The sequence below is a fragment of the Oncorhynchus clarkii genome, chromosome 30, assembly GCF_045791955.1.
Source record: "Oncorhynchus clarkii lewisi isolate Uvic-CL-2024 chromosome 30, UVic_Ocla_1.0, whole genome shotgun sequence".
Taxonomy (NCBI): Eukaryota; Metazoa; Chordata; class Actinopteri; order Salmoniformes; family Salmonidae; genus Oncorhynchus; species Oncorhynchus clarkii.
The window spans coordinates 16,968,494-16,985,155 of record NC_092176.1 but is presented as its reverse complement, the minus strand read 5'-3'; the positions used below and the strand labels follow the sequence as shown (position 1 = coordinate 16,985,155).

Here is a 16,662-nt window from a genome sequence, read left to right as displayed (position 1 = left end):
CTCCTAACACAGCCATTAAACTCTAACTGTTTTAAAGTCATAATTGGACTCATGGTGAAATCCCTGAGCGGTTTCCTTCCTCTCTGGCAAATTAGTTAGGAAGGACACCTGTAGGTTTGAAGTCATTAAAAAACATGTTAAACACTTTATATGACTTGTTAAGAAATTGTTTACTCTTTTCACTTCTATTTTGGATTGCCATAACAAAGGGATTGAATACTTATTGACTCAAGACATTTCAGCTTTTCATTTTTAATTAATTTGTAAAAAGTTTGAAAAAACATAATTCTACTTTCATATTATGGAGTAGGCCAGTGACCAAAAAAATCTACATTTAATCCATTTAAAATTCAGGCTGTAACACCACACTCCTTGACTTTTTCCACGTTTTGTTGTGTTACAGCCGGAATTTAAAAAAATATTGTTTTTTTTTTATCACTGTGTTTCACCATATTTTGTTAATACTTTCTGAATGCACTGTATCTAATTGAGGACACTGTAAAATCTATTTTAGGTCACAGTGTTCTCTTACTTTTCCATTTCTCTCCATGCCCACCGAAGGCACAAAACAATCCCCTGTGACTAATTTGAACAACTCCAGCCATGTCAACCCTTGCTCCAGCATAAAGCTCAACAAGTCAACCTTCAATGGATGGTTAAGACAATGGGGATTGAAGTTCTATACTTTCTCTCTCCTTTTCTGAATTGGTCAGGACTGTACATTCATGCTCATTGATCCTTTGCTCAAGGTTGACCCCTTAGTGACCTCTGTGCTGACAATAGAAAGAGGAAAGCTCTCATAACTCTCTGGCGACCCCCAGCAGCGGCAGTGGTATAGGGTAGATTTTAGCTCTTTCTGGAAGTTACTGTTGAGAAAGCCGTAGATTATGGGATTGACACAGGTGGAGGCCATGGCTGTGAGGTGGCAGGCAGAGAAGATTATGTCATGCTGGCAGGATGGGATGGCCTGGTGGTTCCAGTCAAACAAGGTATTGAAGATGTAGAGCGGGAGCCAGCAGAGGGCAAACACTACCACAATGGAGGCCAACATGGCATTGATCCTCTTTGACCCCTTGGCTTTCTTCTGACAGTTGTCCCTGGCTCGCTCCACCATGTATTTTCTCTGTCGGAGACGCAGGAAGATGCGCAGGTAGCAGACCAGGATGAGGATGAGGGGAAGGCAGTACTGGAAGAGCAGCAGGGAGGTGGTGTAGGCCAGTCGGTTGTGCTCTGAGGGCCATCGCTCCATACAGATGAAGTGGTCAGTGAAGAGATTGAAGGGGAGGCTCATGTTCTGGAAAGGACTGTTGTCGAGGACGTTGAAGAAGAGGAAAGGAAGAGAGATGAAGCAGGCCACTAACCAGGTGATGGCTACAGCCAGGTAGGAGTGGCGCACCATGGGCTTCCATCCAGTGGGGTGGATGATGAGTTGGTGGCGCTCCATGGCTATGAGGACAAGGGTGAAGATGGAAACCGTGACAGAGATGCACTGGACAAAGGGTGTGACCTTACAGAGTGCCTCCCCCAGGATCCAGCGGTCCATCAGGGTGTAGATGATGGTGACAGGCAGGCACACAATGCACATGAGGATGTCAGAGATGGACAGGTTGGCGATGAAGATGTTGGTGACATTCCGCATCTCCTTCTGCCGTGTGATGACAAACACCAGGCAGGTGTTACCGATAAGGCCAACCGCGACCAGTGCGCTGTAGGCAACTATCAGGAAGGTGGTGCCACTCCAGGAGGAGGTGCACTCGTCTGTGTCGCCCCAAGGCATCTCTTTCCACCAGGCGTGATGACTGCTATTGTTCACATGGGACACCTCCATGCTAGAAGTCCAAACTTATTTTTTTTAGACTGGGATCCAAATGTATTAGTATGTTTCCCTTCCACTTCAATATATTATCTGATGTCTTTATTGTATGTTTGAGTTTGCTGTGGTTTTAATCATACCGGTACTCTTAGTAATGGCTGGAACATTGATTGCAGTCTTTTTGCCGTCTGAAAGAGAACACAACAATCAAAAGATTAAATCATTCACCAAGCTGATTTCCCAAATGTGAATGCAGCTATTTAATAACCCTAGGAGAAATAAAGGACTTGTCTTTCCAACCATGTTAACTCCTCTTCTGAAAACTGCTGGCTGCAGGAAAATACTCTACTTTAGGATCCACTTTAAGTAAAAAAGTAAAACAATATTAAAATGTAATATAATCTTTGCTTCAATGGTTTCCACTTTGGTGCATACACAATATAAATTGAAATATAAGAGAGTGAGTAGATACACCAATATATTTGAAATTGTTCAAAACAAAACTTAGCCAAGGCTATCATTGCAGTATTCATTCATGTTTGTTTTGGCTCTTGAGGTGCTTGTGTAAGCACTAAAATCTATTTCTTAGAGTAGACTATTGCAAAACAGAGGATAATGAATGATGTGAGAGGTTCAAGATGCGGTGACTGAAAAACATGCAGATGTACAGTATATCTCTGTCTACTTGAGTACTAGCAATTATAACTAAGGATGCATTAACAGCGTATCATCAAGCAAGCAGCATGGAGGAATGCTGAAATGTGTTATTATCAAAAGGCCTCATGATATACAGTAAATCATCTCAACCCCAGAGCAAAGACAAGGCCTTCCAAAGGCGGTACATTTCCGTGACAATAACCGTGTCAATGACTTGCCATCAGAATAAAACATGAGAAGATATTTAAATGAGAAGATACTTACAGGATATAATCCTGCTGGGTAGCATATACAGTGCCTTGCGAAAGTATTCGGCCCCCTTGAACTTTGCGACCTTTTGCCACATTTCAGGCTTCAAACATAAAGATATAAAACTGTATTTTTTTGTGAAGAATCAACAACAAGTGGGACGCAATCATGAAGTGGAACGACATTTATTGGATATTTCAAACTTTTTTAACAAATCAAAAACTGAAAAATTGGGCGTGCAAAATTATTCAGCCCCCTTAAGTTAATACTTTGTAGCGCCACCTTTTGCTGCGATTACAGCTGTAAGTCGCTTGGGGTATGTCTCTATCAGTTTTGCACATCGAGAGACTGACATTTTTTCCCATTCCTCCTTGCAAAACAGCTCAAGCTCAGTGAGGTTGGATGGAGAGCATTTGTGAACAGCAGTTTTCAGTTCTTTCCACAGATTCTCGATTGGATTCAGGTCTGGACTTAAACTTGGCCATTCTAACACCTGGATATGTTTATTTTTTAACCATTCCATTGTAGATTTTGCTTTATGTTTTGGATCATTGTCTTGTTGGAAGACAAATCTCCGTCCCAGTCTCAGGTCTTTTGCAGACTCCATCAGGTTTTCTTCCAGAATGGTCCTGTATTTGGCTCCATCCATCTTCCCATCAATTGTAACCATCTTCCCTGTCCCTGCTGAAGAAAAGCAGGCCCAAACCATGATGCTGCCACCACCATGTTTGACAGTGGGGATGGTGTGTTCAGCTGTGTTGCTTTTACGCCAAACATAACGTTTTGCATTGTTGCCAAAAAGTTCAATTTTGGTTTCATTTGACCAGAGCACCTTCTTCCACATGTTTGGTGTGTCTCCCAGGTGGCTTGTGGCAAACTTTAAACTACACTTTTTATGGATATCTTTAAGAAATGGCTTTCTTCTTGCCACTCTTCCATAAAGGCCAGATTTGTGCAATATACGACTGATTGTTGTCCTATGGACAGAGTCTCCCACCTCAGCTGTAGATCTCTGCAGTTCATCCAGAGTGATCATGGGCCTCTTGGCTGCATCTCTGATCAGTCTTCTCCTTGTATGAGCTGAAAGTTTAGAGGGACGGCCAGGTCTTGGTAGATTTGCAGTGCTCTGATACTCCTTCCATTTCAATATTATCGCTTGCACAGTGCTCCTTGGGATGTTTAAAGCTTGGTAAATCTTTTTGTATCCAAATCCGGCTTTAAACTTCTTCACAACAGTATCTCGAACCTGCCTGGTGTGTTCCTTGTTCTTCGTGATGCTCTCTGCGCTTTTAACGGACCTCTGAGACTATCACAGTGCAGGAGCATTTATACGGAGACATGATTACACACAGGTGGATTGTATTTATCATCATTAGTCATTTAGGTCAACATTGGATCATTCAGAGATCCTCACTGAACTTCTGGAGAGAGTTTGCTGCACTGAAAGTAAAGGGGCTGAATAATTTTGCACGCCCAATTTTTCAGTTTTTGATTTGTTAAAAAAGTTTGAAATATCCAATAAATGTCGTTCCACTTCATGATTTTGTCCCACTTGTTGTTGATTCTTCACAAAAAAATACAGTTTTATATCTTTATGTTTGAAGCCTGAAATGTGGCAAAAGGTCGCAAAGTTCAAGGGGGCCGAATACTTTCGCAAGGCACTGTACACAATGGATATACAGCATTTCTTCCTTTTCACAATCACAATTTAGCTCATTAACACTGGAGTGATAGATGAGCAGATAATGATATGCAAGTAGAAATACTGGTATGCAAAAGAGCAGAAAAGTAAATAAAAACAATTTGGGGGTGAGGTAGGTAGATTGGGTGGGCTATTTACAGCTGCAGCGATCGGTTAGCTGCTCAGATAGCTGATGTTTAAAGTTAGTGAGGGAAATATAAGTTACAGGGATGTTCAGCCCAAGGCTACAACATTGCTCCTGAGAGCAATTGAATTTGATTAATTTCACGTCTTGGGAGCTAGCAATTCAGGATAAGATCAGCATTCCATTCCAAAATCAACCCATGTTCTTTTACTGCAACAATATCAATTTCATATTTCAAAGCACAGCAACCTCTTGATTTTAATTGAAATAAGATATGGTCATTATTATTATGCTTATCCTCATTGACACTCTTATTACAAAGTGACATTTCCCAAGCATCCATTGTGGATAAATGCACATTTGATGTTAAAAAGGCTGTTTCAACAACCCTTTTCTAGTAGTTTGTTGCCCAACATCCCTTATTTTCACCATAGTGGTACCTACAAGTCACCCAACTTTCTCAGCCAATCACGGCTTAGCAATTCCAATTCACTGCCCCTCTATGTCAGAGTGAGCGTCCCTAAGTTTTCCTACGGCTTGACTATTTGTGTGTGTGCGTGTGTTCAAATACAAAGCCTTGTCTCATACACTAGATATAACATCAGTGGTGTAAAGTACATAAGTAAAAATACTTGAAAGTACTACTTAAGTCGTTTTCTTTTTGGTATGTGTATTTTCTCCCCTCTTTCTCCCCAATTTCATGGTATCCAATTGGTAGTTACAGTCTTGTCCCATTGCTGCAACTCCTGTACGGACTCGGGAAAGGTGAAAGTCGAAAGCCGTGCTTCCTCCGAAACACAACCCAGCCATCCCGTACTGCTTCTTGACACAATGCCCACTTAACCCGGAAGCCAGCCACACCAATGCGTCAGAGGAATCACTGTACACCTGCCGATTGTGCCAGTGTGCATTGCACCCGGGCCTGCCACAGGAGTCACTAGAGCGTGATGGGACAAAAACATTCCTGCCGGCTAAACCCTCCTCTAACCCGGACGACGCTGGTCCATTTGTGAACCGCCCCATGGGTCCCCCGGTCGCCACCAGCTGCAACAGAGCCTTAACTTGAACCATAATCTCTAGTCTAGCCTTAGACCACTGCAACACTCGGGAGGCGCACTGCTTCACTACATTCCGAAATAAAATTATGTTCTATGTACTCCATACATTTTCTCTGACACCCAAAAGTATTCGTTACATTTTGAATGCTTAGCAGGACAGGAAAATGGTCAAATTCACACCCTTATCAGGAGAACATCCCTGGTCATCCCTACTGCCTCTGATCTGGCGGACTCACTAAACACATGCGTCATTTGTATATGTCTGAGTGTTGGAGTGAGACCCTGGCTATCTGTAAATAAAAAATTAATTAAAATGGTGCCCATCTGGTCTGCTTAATATAACGATTTTGAAATTATTTATACTTTTACTTTTGATACTGAAGTACATTTTAGCAATTACATTTACCTTTGATACTTAATGGACTATTATATCTGGAATAAACCTGCTCTAAAGACTTCTGGACAGACTTATAGCGGCTGAACCATATCCACTGGCACCTATTGCCCATTATTTATGGTCCTCCCGTACCAGCCCTTTGAATTTAATTATCTCATGAAAAATATTATCTCATGTTAATGTATCTGCTTTTATTTGAGCTCAACAGATTGATTGCTATTCAGTGAGAAATTCAGTTATTTATTAATCTAAATGAAGTAGCCTTGAATAAACCACTTCCACCTGGGGTTTAACCAGGGTTGTTTCTAATGATTATGTTGACAGTCACACTGTAGATTCTGTGATGCTATATAACCCTGATTGAAATTGAATTCCCAAATGGATGGTGGTTCGTGTAGGAAGTGTTGGTCCCACGTTTCATGAGCTAAATTAAAAGATCACAGAAATTTCCATATGCATAAAAAGTTTATTTCTCTCAGATTTTGTGCAAACATGTGTTTACATCCCTGTTAGGGACCATTTGTCCTTTGCCAATATAATCCATCCACCTGACAGGTGTGGTATATCAAGATGCTGAGTAAGCAGCATAATCATTACACAGGTGCACCTTGTGCCACTCTAAAATGTGCAGTTTTGTCATACAACACAATGCCACAGACGTCTCAAGTTTTGAGGGAGTGTGCAATTGGCTTGCTGACTGCAGGAATGTCCACCAGAGCTGTTACCAGAGAATGTAATGTTAATTTCTTTACCATAAGCCACCTACAACATTGTTCTTACACAGACCATGTGTAACCACACTGCCTCCACATCTGTCTTTTTCACCTGCGGGATCATCTGAGACCAGCCACCTAGACAGCTGATGAAACTGGGTTTGCACAACCAAAGAATTTCTGCACAAACTGTCAGAAACCGTCTCAGGGAAGCTCATCTGTATGCTCATCATCATCATTAGGGTCTTGACCTTACTGCAGTTTGGCGTCGTAACCGACTTCAGTGGGCAAATGCTCACCTTTGATGGCCTCTGGCACGCTGGAAAAGTGTGCTCTTCATGGATGAATCCAGGTTTCAACTGTATTTGGTAGATGGCAGACAATGTGTATGGCGACGTGTAGGCGAGCGGTTTGTTGATGTCAATGTTGTGAACAGAGTGCCCCATGGTGGCGGTGGGGTTATGGTATGGGCAGGAATAAGCTACAGACAATGACCACAACTGCATTTTATCATTGGCAATATGAATGCACAGAGATATCGTGACGAGATCCTGACGCCCATTGTCGTGCCAGTCATCCGCCCCATCACCTCATGTTTCAGCATGATAATGCATGTTCCCATGTCTCAAGAATCTGTACACAATTCCTGGAAGTTAAAAATATACCAGTTCTTCCATGGCCCGCAAACTCACCAGACATGTCACCCATTGAGCCTGCTTGGGATGCTCTGGATCAACGTGTATGACAGCGTGTTCCAGTTCTTGCCAATATCCAGCAACTTCGCACAGCCATTGAAGAGGGGCAACATTCCAAAGGCCACAATCAACAGCCTGATCAACTCTATGCAAAAGAGATGTGTCGCGCTGCATGAGGCAAATAGTTACACCAAATCCTGACTGATTTTCTGATCCACGCCCCTACATATTTTTTGTTATCTGTGACCAACAGATGAATATCTGTATTCCCAGTCATGTGAAATCCACAGATTAGGGCCTAACAAACTAATTTCAAATGGCAGATTTCTTTACATGAACTGTAACTCAGTAAAATCTTTGAAATTGTTGCATGTTGTGTTTTATATTTTTGTTCAGTGTAGTAAGGAGGGGATGGTGTGGGTGACTGACTGGTGTCTGTTGGGGGTGGGAATTGTGTATTGTAGTTAGCATGATCTATTGACACAAGAGGGGTGGGTTGATATAGTACCTTTTTTGAGTGTGTGTTGGTTGGGACAGTAGTAAAATGACATACACTGACTAGTGTGATGACCTTGACAGAAGCTTTAGTAGTACAGATCCTGTAGACTCAACATCATCTGGAGGAGGTAAATACTGCATGGGGCTGGCAAGAGCCAATGTGAAGTTCTGCCAGACCAGCTGCCATTGTCGAAAACAAGATGAGGTTCACTAGCTGAAGAACATTGAGGACCTGCCTTGAACATTCAGCCAACACAACACCCATTGTGAGTTAGACTGATGTTGTAGTATAATATAGAATGCCTAGTTTGCTTACAACTGCATTGTGGTATATATGTACATATACACACTTTTTTGATATATATATACGTATATCTTTATTATTCCCGCAAACCCTACCACCCCTCCCCCAATTGGAGTAACTAATAAACAATAACACTTAGGCTTCTACCTTCAGTTTATACATATTATACACATTTACGGACGCAATCTATTTTACAATAGTTCTATTTTGTTTGTTTTTAATCCATCTATTTCTGATGTCCATCCAGTTTGATTTTTATTTGTAACTGTGCTATTTAAAAACATTTCTAAACCTATACACATTTTACAGACCCTGTATGTTTTGCATTGGTTATCTTGTTGTTATCAGTCCCACCCTTCAGCTCCATTCAACCCCTCCCATCTATCTCTTAACACCATCCATTTTGGATTTCTATTTGCTATACATTTTTCAACTGTGTTGTGATGCTTCACAAAAGTACTGAACCTTTCTATTCTCATAGATTCTACAGATTGTGAATTAAAGATAAACATTTTAGCTAAAATAATTATTATATTATTGATTGATTGACTATGACTTTTCAAATCACCCAGTATGGCTATCTGCAGCATTAGTTCTAGATAAATGTTGCAAGTCTTCATTCATTCTTGGACCTCTGACCAAAAACGTGCTACGTATGGACAGTACCAAAATAAATTATCTAATGACTTTGCCACGTTGCAGGAACATCTGCAGAGCTTGGGAAGATTGTATCCCCCATATTTATAACCTTCTACCGGTTGCAAGAATAGGTAAACTGTGATATGACTAAAGAGTTAATCAGCATTATTTTTACACAAATAGACAGGTATTTTCCTTTCCATGTAAGCAAGATCTTATCTATTATCTATTTCTATAAAAATGTATTGGAGTAAGATCATTTCTTTCTTTTGGGATTTGCATACCGAGTATGTCCACATCCCCGTCAGACCATTTTATTGGTAAACTACATGGTAATGTAAAAGTTGCATTTTTGAGTGATCCAATGCATAATATATATATATATATTTTACCTTTATTTAACTAGGCAAGTCAGTTAAGAACAAATTCTTATTTTCAATGATGGCCTAGGAACAGTGGGTTAACTGCCTTGTTCGGGGACAAAGCGACAGATTTTTACCTTGTCAGCTCAGGGATTTGATCTTGCAACCTTCCAGTTACTAGTTCAACGTTCTAACTACTAGGCTACCTGACACCCCATAGTACACTTATCATAATTTGGTTTTCATCTAGCCTCTATGAGGCTGTGGAGGGATTCTAATTGTGGTTTTAAAAGAAAACATGAATCATCAGGGTACAATGACACATTTGTTTTTAAGCCACGGATTTCTAATCCCTTAATATTATTGTTGGATCTAATTTTAACAGCTAATATTTTGATGGCAATAATAAATAGATATGCCAATAGTGGACAACCTTGTTTTACTCTTCTTGACAGTTTAAAACTTTCTGAAATGTAGCCATTATTTACTATTTTACACCTAGGGCTACTATACATAACTTTAACCCATTTTATAAGAGATTCTCCAAAATTAAAATATTCTAGGCATTTATATATGAACTCCAGTCGTACTTTATCAAAAGTATTTTCAAAATCAGCTATGAAAACCAGGCCTGGTTTCCCCGATATTTCATAGTATTCTATTGTTTCCAGTACTTGTCTTTCTTATGTTATCTCCAATGTGTCGTCCATGTAAAAAACCTGTCTGACGAGGATGAATAATATCTGACAATACCTTTTTAATTCTATGCGCCAAGCATTTAGCTAGGATTTTTGCATCACAACACTGAAGTGTAAGAGGCCTCCAATTGAGGTTAAAACATGTTAATAATGGTCCTCTGAGTATATAAAAACATTGGTATACTTCTACTAGTATGCCATCCAGCCCTGGAGTTTTCCCAGCCTTAAAGGCTTTAATTTCATCAAGAAGTTCATCCTCTGTAATTTGGCCTTCACATGAGTCTTTCTATACAGATGTTCATTTTACATTATTAATAGGAAAAAAATCCATACAATTAGCTTAGTGGAGATGGAGGAGACTGAAACGAAAACATATTCTTAAAGTTCTTCCTTTACTTCCTCTTTCAAAATATCATTTGGTGAACCGTGTGTGACTCCATCATTTGTAACATGTTTCAATACATTTTGTTTGGTAGCATTTCTATGTTGAAGATCGAAAAAGAATTTGGTATATTCGTCCCCATATTCCATCCAGTTCGCTTTATTTTTATGATATATTACGCTGGATCTTTCTTGAATAAGTTTCTCCATTTCTTTTTGTTTTTCCTCTAACTTATTCTGTGCCTCTATGGTACAGTTTTTATTTATATCTAACTGTACTGTTAGCCCTTCAATTTCCTTTGTTAATATGGATTATTTTGATCTAAATTGCTTTTGTTTTATTGAGGAGTGCTGAATTGCATGGCCTCTAAAGGCACATTTAAAAGTGTCCCATATAATAAGGGAAAAAGTCAGTTATAAATTCTTCTGTCCAAGTTATAAACACGTTATCATCCAGTAGGCTTTTGATTAAATTTCCAATATCCTCGCCTACGTGTAAATTCTGTAAGAGTAATATAAACTCAGCAAAAAAAGAAATGTCCCTTTTCAGGACCCTGTCTTTCAAAGATAATTTGTAAAAATCCAAATAACTTCACAGATATTCATTGTAAAGGGTTTAAACACTGTTTCACATGGTTCAATGAACCATAAACAATTGATGAACATGCACCTGTGGAACGGTCATTAAGACACCAAAAACTTACAGACGGTAAGAAAGGTCACAGTAATGAACACTTAGGACACTAAAGAGGCCTGACTCTGAAAAACACCAAAAGAAAGATGCCCAGGGTCCCTGCTCATCTGCGTGAACGTGTCTTAGGCATGCTGCAAGGAGGCATGAGGACTGCAGATGTGGCCAGGGCAATACATCGAAATGTCCGTACTGTGAGATGCCTAAGACAGCGCTACAGTGAGACAGGACGGACAGCTGATCTTCCTCACAGTGGCAGACCACATGTAACAACACCTGCACAGGATCGGTACATCCGAACATCACACCGTGGGAAAGGTATAGGATGGCAACAACAACTGCCCGAGTTACACCAGGAACGCACAATCCCTCCATCAGTGCTCAGACTGTCGCAATAGGCTGAGAGAGGCTAGACTGGGCTTTTAGGCTTAGGGCTTTTAGGCATGTTGTAAGGCAGGTCCTCACCAGACATCACTAAAAACAACGTCGCCTATGGGCACAAACCCACCGTCGCTGGACCAGACAGGACTGGCAAAAAGTGCTCTTCACTGACGAGTCACTGTTTTTTCTCACCAGGGCTGATGGTTGGAATCGTGTTTATCATCGAAAGAATGAGCGTTACATCGAGGCCTGTACTCTGGAGCGGGATCAATTTGGAGGTGGAGGGTCCGTCATGGTCTGGGGCGGTGTGTCACAACATCATCGGACTGAGCTTGTGGTCATTGCAGGCAATCTCAACTCTGTGCGTTACAGGGAAGACATCCTCCTCCCTCATGTGGTACCCTTCCAGCAGGCTCATCCTGACATGACCCTCCAGCATGACAATTCCACCAGCCAGACTACTCGTTCTGTGCATGATTTCCTGCAAGACCGGAATGTCAGTGTTCTGCCATGGCCAGCGAAGAGCCCGGATCTCAATCCCATTGAGAACATCTGGGACCTGTTGGATCGGAGTGTGAGGGCTAGGGCCATTCCCCCCAGAAATGTTCGGAACTTGCAGGTGCCTTGGTGGAAGAGTGGCATAACATCCCACAGCAAGAACTGGCAAATCTGGTGCAGTCCATGAGGAGGAGATGCACTGCAGTACTTAATGCAGCTGGTGGCCACACCAGATACTGACTGTTACTTTTGACCCCCCCCCTTTGTTCAGGGGCACATTATTCAATTTCTGTTAGTCACATGTCTGTGGAACTTGTTCAGTTTATGTCTCAGTTGTTGAATCTTGTTATGTTCATACAAATATTTACACAGGTTACGTTTGCTGAAAATAAACGCAGTTGATAGTGAGAGGACGTTTCTTTATTTTCTGAGTTTATATGCCAATTATGTGACGATCCGACCGCATTCTGTCCCCTATCAACACTTTTTTTTTTTTACTTTTGGTGCCAGCGAGAATGACATAAGAAAGTAATCAAGATGACTAGCTTGATTAAGCCTACGCCATGTATATCTCACTAGGTCATGGTATTTAAGCCTCCATGTATCCACTAATTCCAATATATCTATGACATTCATGATTTCCTTAAGTGCCTGAGGGTGATAGTTTGCAGTGTGATTTCCTTTACGGTCCATAGAGGTTTTTAAAACCATATTAATATCTCCCACCATAAGTTAACCACTAATAATATAGTCTAGTGTTGCTTGTAGAGTTGATACATTCTCATATATACTTTCAAAGAAGCTTGGATCATCATTATTTGGAACGTATAGGTTAATAAGTCTTATCTGTTTATTGTCCAATAACATGTTTAAAATAATAATAATAATATCTGTTAGGACATTTTGCACATTGGGATCAAAATGACTGTTAATTAAAATCATCACCCCTTTTGAATTTCTTTGCCCATGGGAGAAATATAATTTGTCCCCCCAAGTCCCTTTTCCACAAAACATCGAAAATTGTTGAATGAGTTTCCTGTGAACAATAGATATTAAATCGCTTCTCTTATAGCCAGGTAAATACTGATCGTCTTTTCTTGTTATCTGCTAAGCCATTACAATTATAACTGGCTATACTTATTTCACCACTTACCATAATGAGACACAAGTTTCAATTCTATTTATCAAAATATATGTTTGTAAACGTACCATTAAAAAGTAACATGATGATTGTCTATATATCTGTACCATGATATTTGCATTGCTACTAAGTAAACCTCAAATTGTTCCCCACTATTCCACCTGCTAAAACCCCTCCTCATCCCAAGTTGGGTTGTCATCCCAATGCCCGGCAGACCACCCCCGACCCCCCAGATCCCATAGCCCCGAAGAGACCGGGACCCATCCTTCGAAAAGAGCACAGAGTGAACAGAAGGAGATCAACCGCCAAAAGGATTTCCATCGCCCTCACCTCGATTTGTATTATATATAGCCATTAAAAATATATATATTTTTAAAATCCTGTTTATCTTATTTTCCATAATTAGCTATTCATATATTGTATTATTATCTCACCAGTCTCGCCATTACCAAAATGACATTATGAAAAGCAATTATTATATTAGCAATCAATTATTGGGAATCATCCTGTACTGTCCCTAACATCTTTTACTCCCTCGCAACAGTTGTGGGATACACACACACACACACACACACATACACACATACACACTCATACACAGTCAACCCCTTTCCCCAACAACAACCATAGACTCAGATTCTCAACAGTTGCACCACTTTGCAGTTCTGGAACTAGCTAGCCAACTATACAAGTAACACAATCACTTCAGACTGAAGCTGGAAAGACAGCAAGATCGTTTTTCTATTGACATGCCGTTGTACAGTGTATATACAGTATATATCCATAGAAATTGTGCTGATTCATGATTTCGACTGGCTGAGAAAAGACAACTGTCTGTCTTATCTCGACTCCTTCATTACTATGGGACACAGTGGGGATCGAATTTCAATATTGCAACATTGTTGCAAACGTTGAAGATAATGTTTTATATGCTTTTCACAGTGGAGATTAAGTTTCTAAATTGAATAGCTGGGCAGTGGATCTGCCCAGAGAAGTAGTAGTAGTAAGTGTGTATCTAGGTAAAGACATAAACAATGGCACTTTTTATTAATGTACTGGCCATGTGTATGTTGTCTAGTATATCATGGGCTGGATAGGCTCTAACAATGGAAATTCCAAACCCCCCGTTGTATAAAAAAGTGACTTTACTATGTACATATTCAGCCACTTCCTACAACATTGTATTGCATTTGCCACCACATGATGCCATACAGTCCCATAAATGTGTGTTGAATCTTGAAATTGGCATTATCTCAACTAAATTTTATTATAGCCTGACTATAGATACCCAAAGAGCGGATATCTCATTGAACTAAAGCAAATACAGACAGGGGGTAATGAGGGGTGTCATGATGCAGATTAAGCTCTTGGAACCGTTTAGCTTAGACACACAGAGTGAGTTAGCCTGCATCATACTCAATACAGAGTTGAACATCAGTAGGGAATATTATTGTTTTTGAGGCATTAATTAACGTATTAGTTCAGTAATTGCCTTTTTCACTGTTTCCTAATGTAATATATCCCAACAAATATAACAATAGCCTATTCTATAGGTCCTCAAAGCAATTGTTTTAGCCAATCGGTATAGGCTAAGCATAGCCAATAGTTTATTGTTAGACCTAAATATGAGAATAAAAGTAGAAAAGTCGGATTCTAACCCGCTTTGCTGAACGTTTCTCTACATCTCACGGAGATTTTCCTTGGCCCCCATTGACTATTCGTAAGCTATAGTCTACAGTTCCGTCTCATCTGCCAAATGATGCAGACGCACAAGGGACGTCTCCTTTTGAACATTGAAGGCACAAACAGTGTGACAGTATAATAAATCATCACCCCACTCCAAGTGTAATCTAAATAGAGGGGGGAAGAAATGGGCTATTGTCTAATTTAGCAACATATTAACTGTAGTTCAATAAAGGGCTTCAACATCTTCTGAGCCTATAACAAATAGCTTCTCCCAACCATGATAAATGGGCTTAGTCCCTTCGACTACACATCTGCCCACAGCTGGAGAAACCCATCTGAAGACCTAACTTCGGTCTCTTTACTTTGCCATTCACATTCCCATGGTTTAATAAATCATTCATGGCGTAATTAGAATGCTATAAAAATAATAATGCATTGCCAATAGGATATTCTAAGCTTACCTTTTATTGTATCCCCCTTTCCCGAACTTCACAGTCAAGGTCCGGTTTGCAGGAGGAATGAATATTGAGAATCTCCACAGAAGAGATTTTATCAAGCATGCACAGGAAGGTAGGAGGTGGCTTGTCGATATCAAACATAACATGGTGATCTCTCGTAAAGCGTTAAAGTGACCATACAGTGAGAACTAAACAAAGGATCTGATTTCTAGTGAAATAATTTGCCCATCTGATAGGCTGATGTAGAAGTTTATGCTTTGTGATAATGTGACACTTGTGTTTTTTTTTACATAAAACTGACACACCATGGTCAGGATCATTTGTGAGCAGACACTAAAAATATATGGTCTGTATCTGAATACTGTATACACAGCAAAATGAAAGCATCTATAGCAACATCATGTCATGAAAGTCGAGTCTCCTCTCCTCATTCAAAGCTAAGCAATAGCATGGATATATCGTGAATGAGTTAGAGGCTAGGAAAAAAGTATAGGAAAAAGTGTAGGCTATCTATCACACACTCTCAACTGGTGAAAGTCATCACATCCCGGAAAGTTTTGTAAGAAGGTGAGTGATGAAAAGAGTCCCTTTGTGGCCATTCTATAAGGAATTCTGACCTCTGTTCAAATCAAACGTTATTTGTCACATGCTTGTAAACAACAGGTGTAGATGAACAGTGAAATGCTCACTTACGGGCCATTCCCAACAATGCAGAGAGATAAAAATATTTAAAAACACATAAAAAATAATAACACAAGTAATATACACAATGAGTAATCATACATGGGGTACCAGTACCAAGTTGATGTGCAGGGGTATGAGGTAATTGAGGTAGATAGTAGTGGTTAAGTGACTAGGCAACAGGATAGATAATAAACAGTAACAGCATTGATGAGTCAAATTAGTGCAAAAACGGTCAATGCAGATAGTCAGGGTAGCTATTTGGTTAACTATTTAGTCGTTTTATGGCTTGAGGGTAGAAGCTGTTCAAGGTCCTGTTGGTTCCAGACATGGTGCATCGGTACCGCTTGCCATGTGGAGGCAGAGAAAAGAAGCATTGTATGTGTGTGGAACATATTCATTCCTTAGTGATGTGTTGACTAAGGAAGTTGAAGCTCTCGACCCACTCCACTATAGCCCTGTCAATATGGATGGGGAATCCGTTACCTGTCATCCACAATCAACTCCTTTGTCTTGCTGATATTGAGGGAGAGGTTGCTGTACCGGCACCACACTGCCAGGTCACTGACCTCCTCCCTCCTCTTATTGTCGTTGGTGATCAGGCCTTACACCGTTGTGTTGTAAGCAAAGAGAATGATTGTGTTGGAGATGTGTATGGCCACACAGTCGTGGGTGAACAGGGAGTACAGGAGGTGACTATGCACGCACCTCTGAGGGAACCCCATGTTGAGGGTCAGCGTTGCTGAGGTTTTGTTACCTACCCTCACCACCTGGGGCAGCCCGTCAGTAAGTCCAGGATCCAGTTGCAGAGGGAGGTGTTTAGTTTCAGGGTCCTG

The 16,662-nt window shown here is 40.4% G+C and overlaps 1 protein-coding gene across 1 annotated transcript; it reads right to left on the bottom strand.

Annotated features, from left to right (window-relative positions):
• Positions 1–249: 249 nt before the first annotated feature.
• On the bottom strand, positions 250–15,192 carry LOC139389843 (neuropeptide Y receptor type 1-like). Its single transcript, XM_071136819.1, has 2 exons — positions 15,149–15,192; positions 250–2,001 (listed from the first exon to the last, which is right to left on the bottom strand). Exon 2 carries the CDS (start codon positions 1,826–1,828, stop codon positions 710–712), a length of 1,119 nt encoding a protein of 372 aa, XP_070992920.1. The 5' UTR covers positions 1,829–2,001; positions 15,149–15,192; the 3' UTR covers positions 250–709.
• Between the last annotated feature and the right edge of the window lie 1,470 nt (positions 15,193–16,662).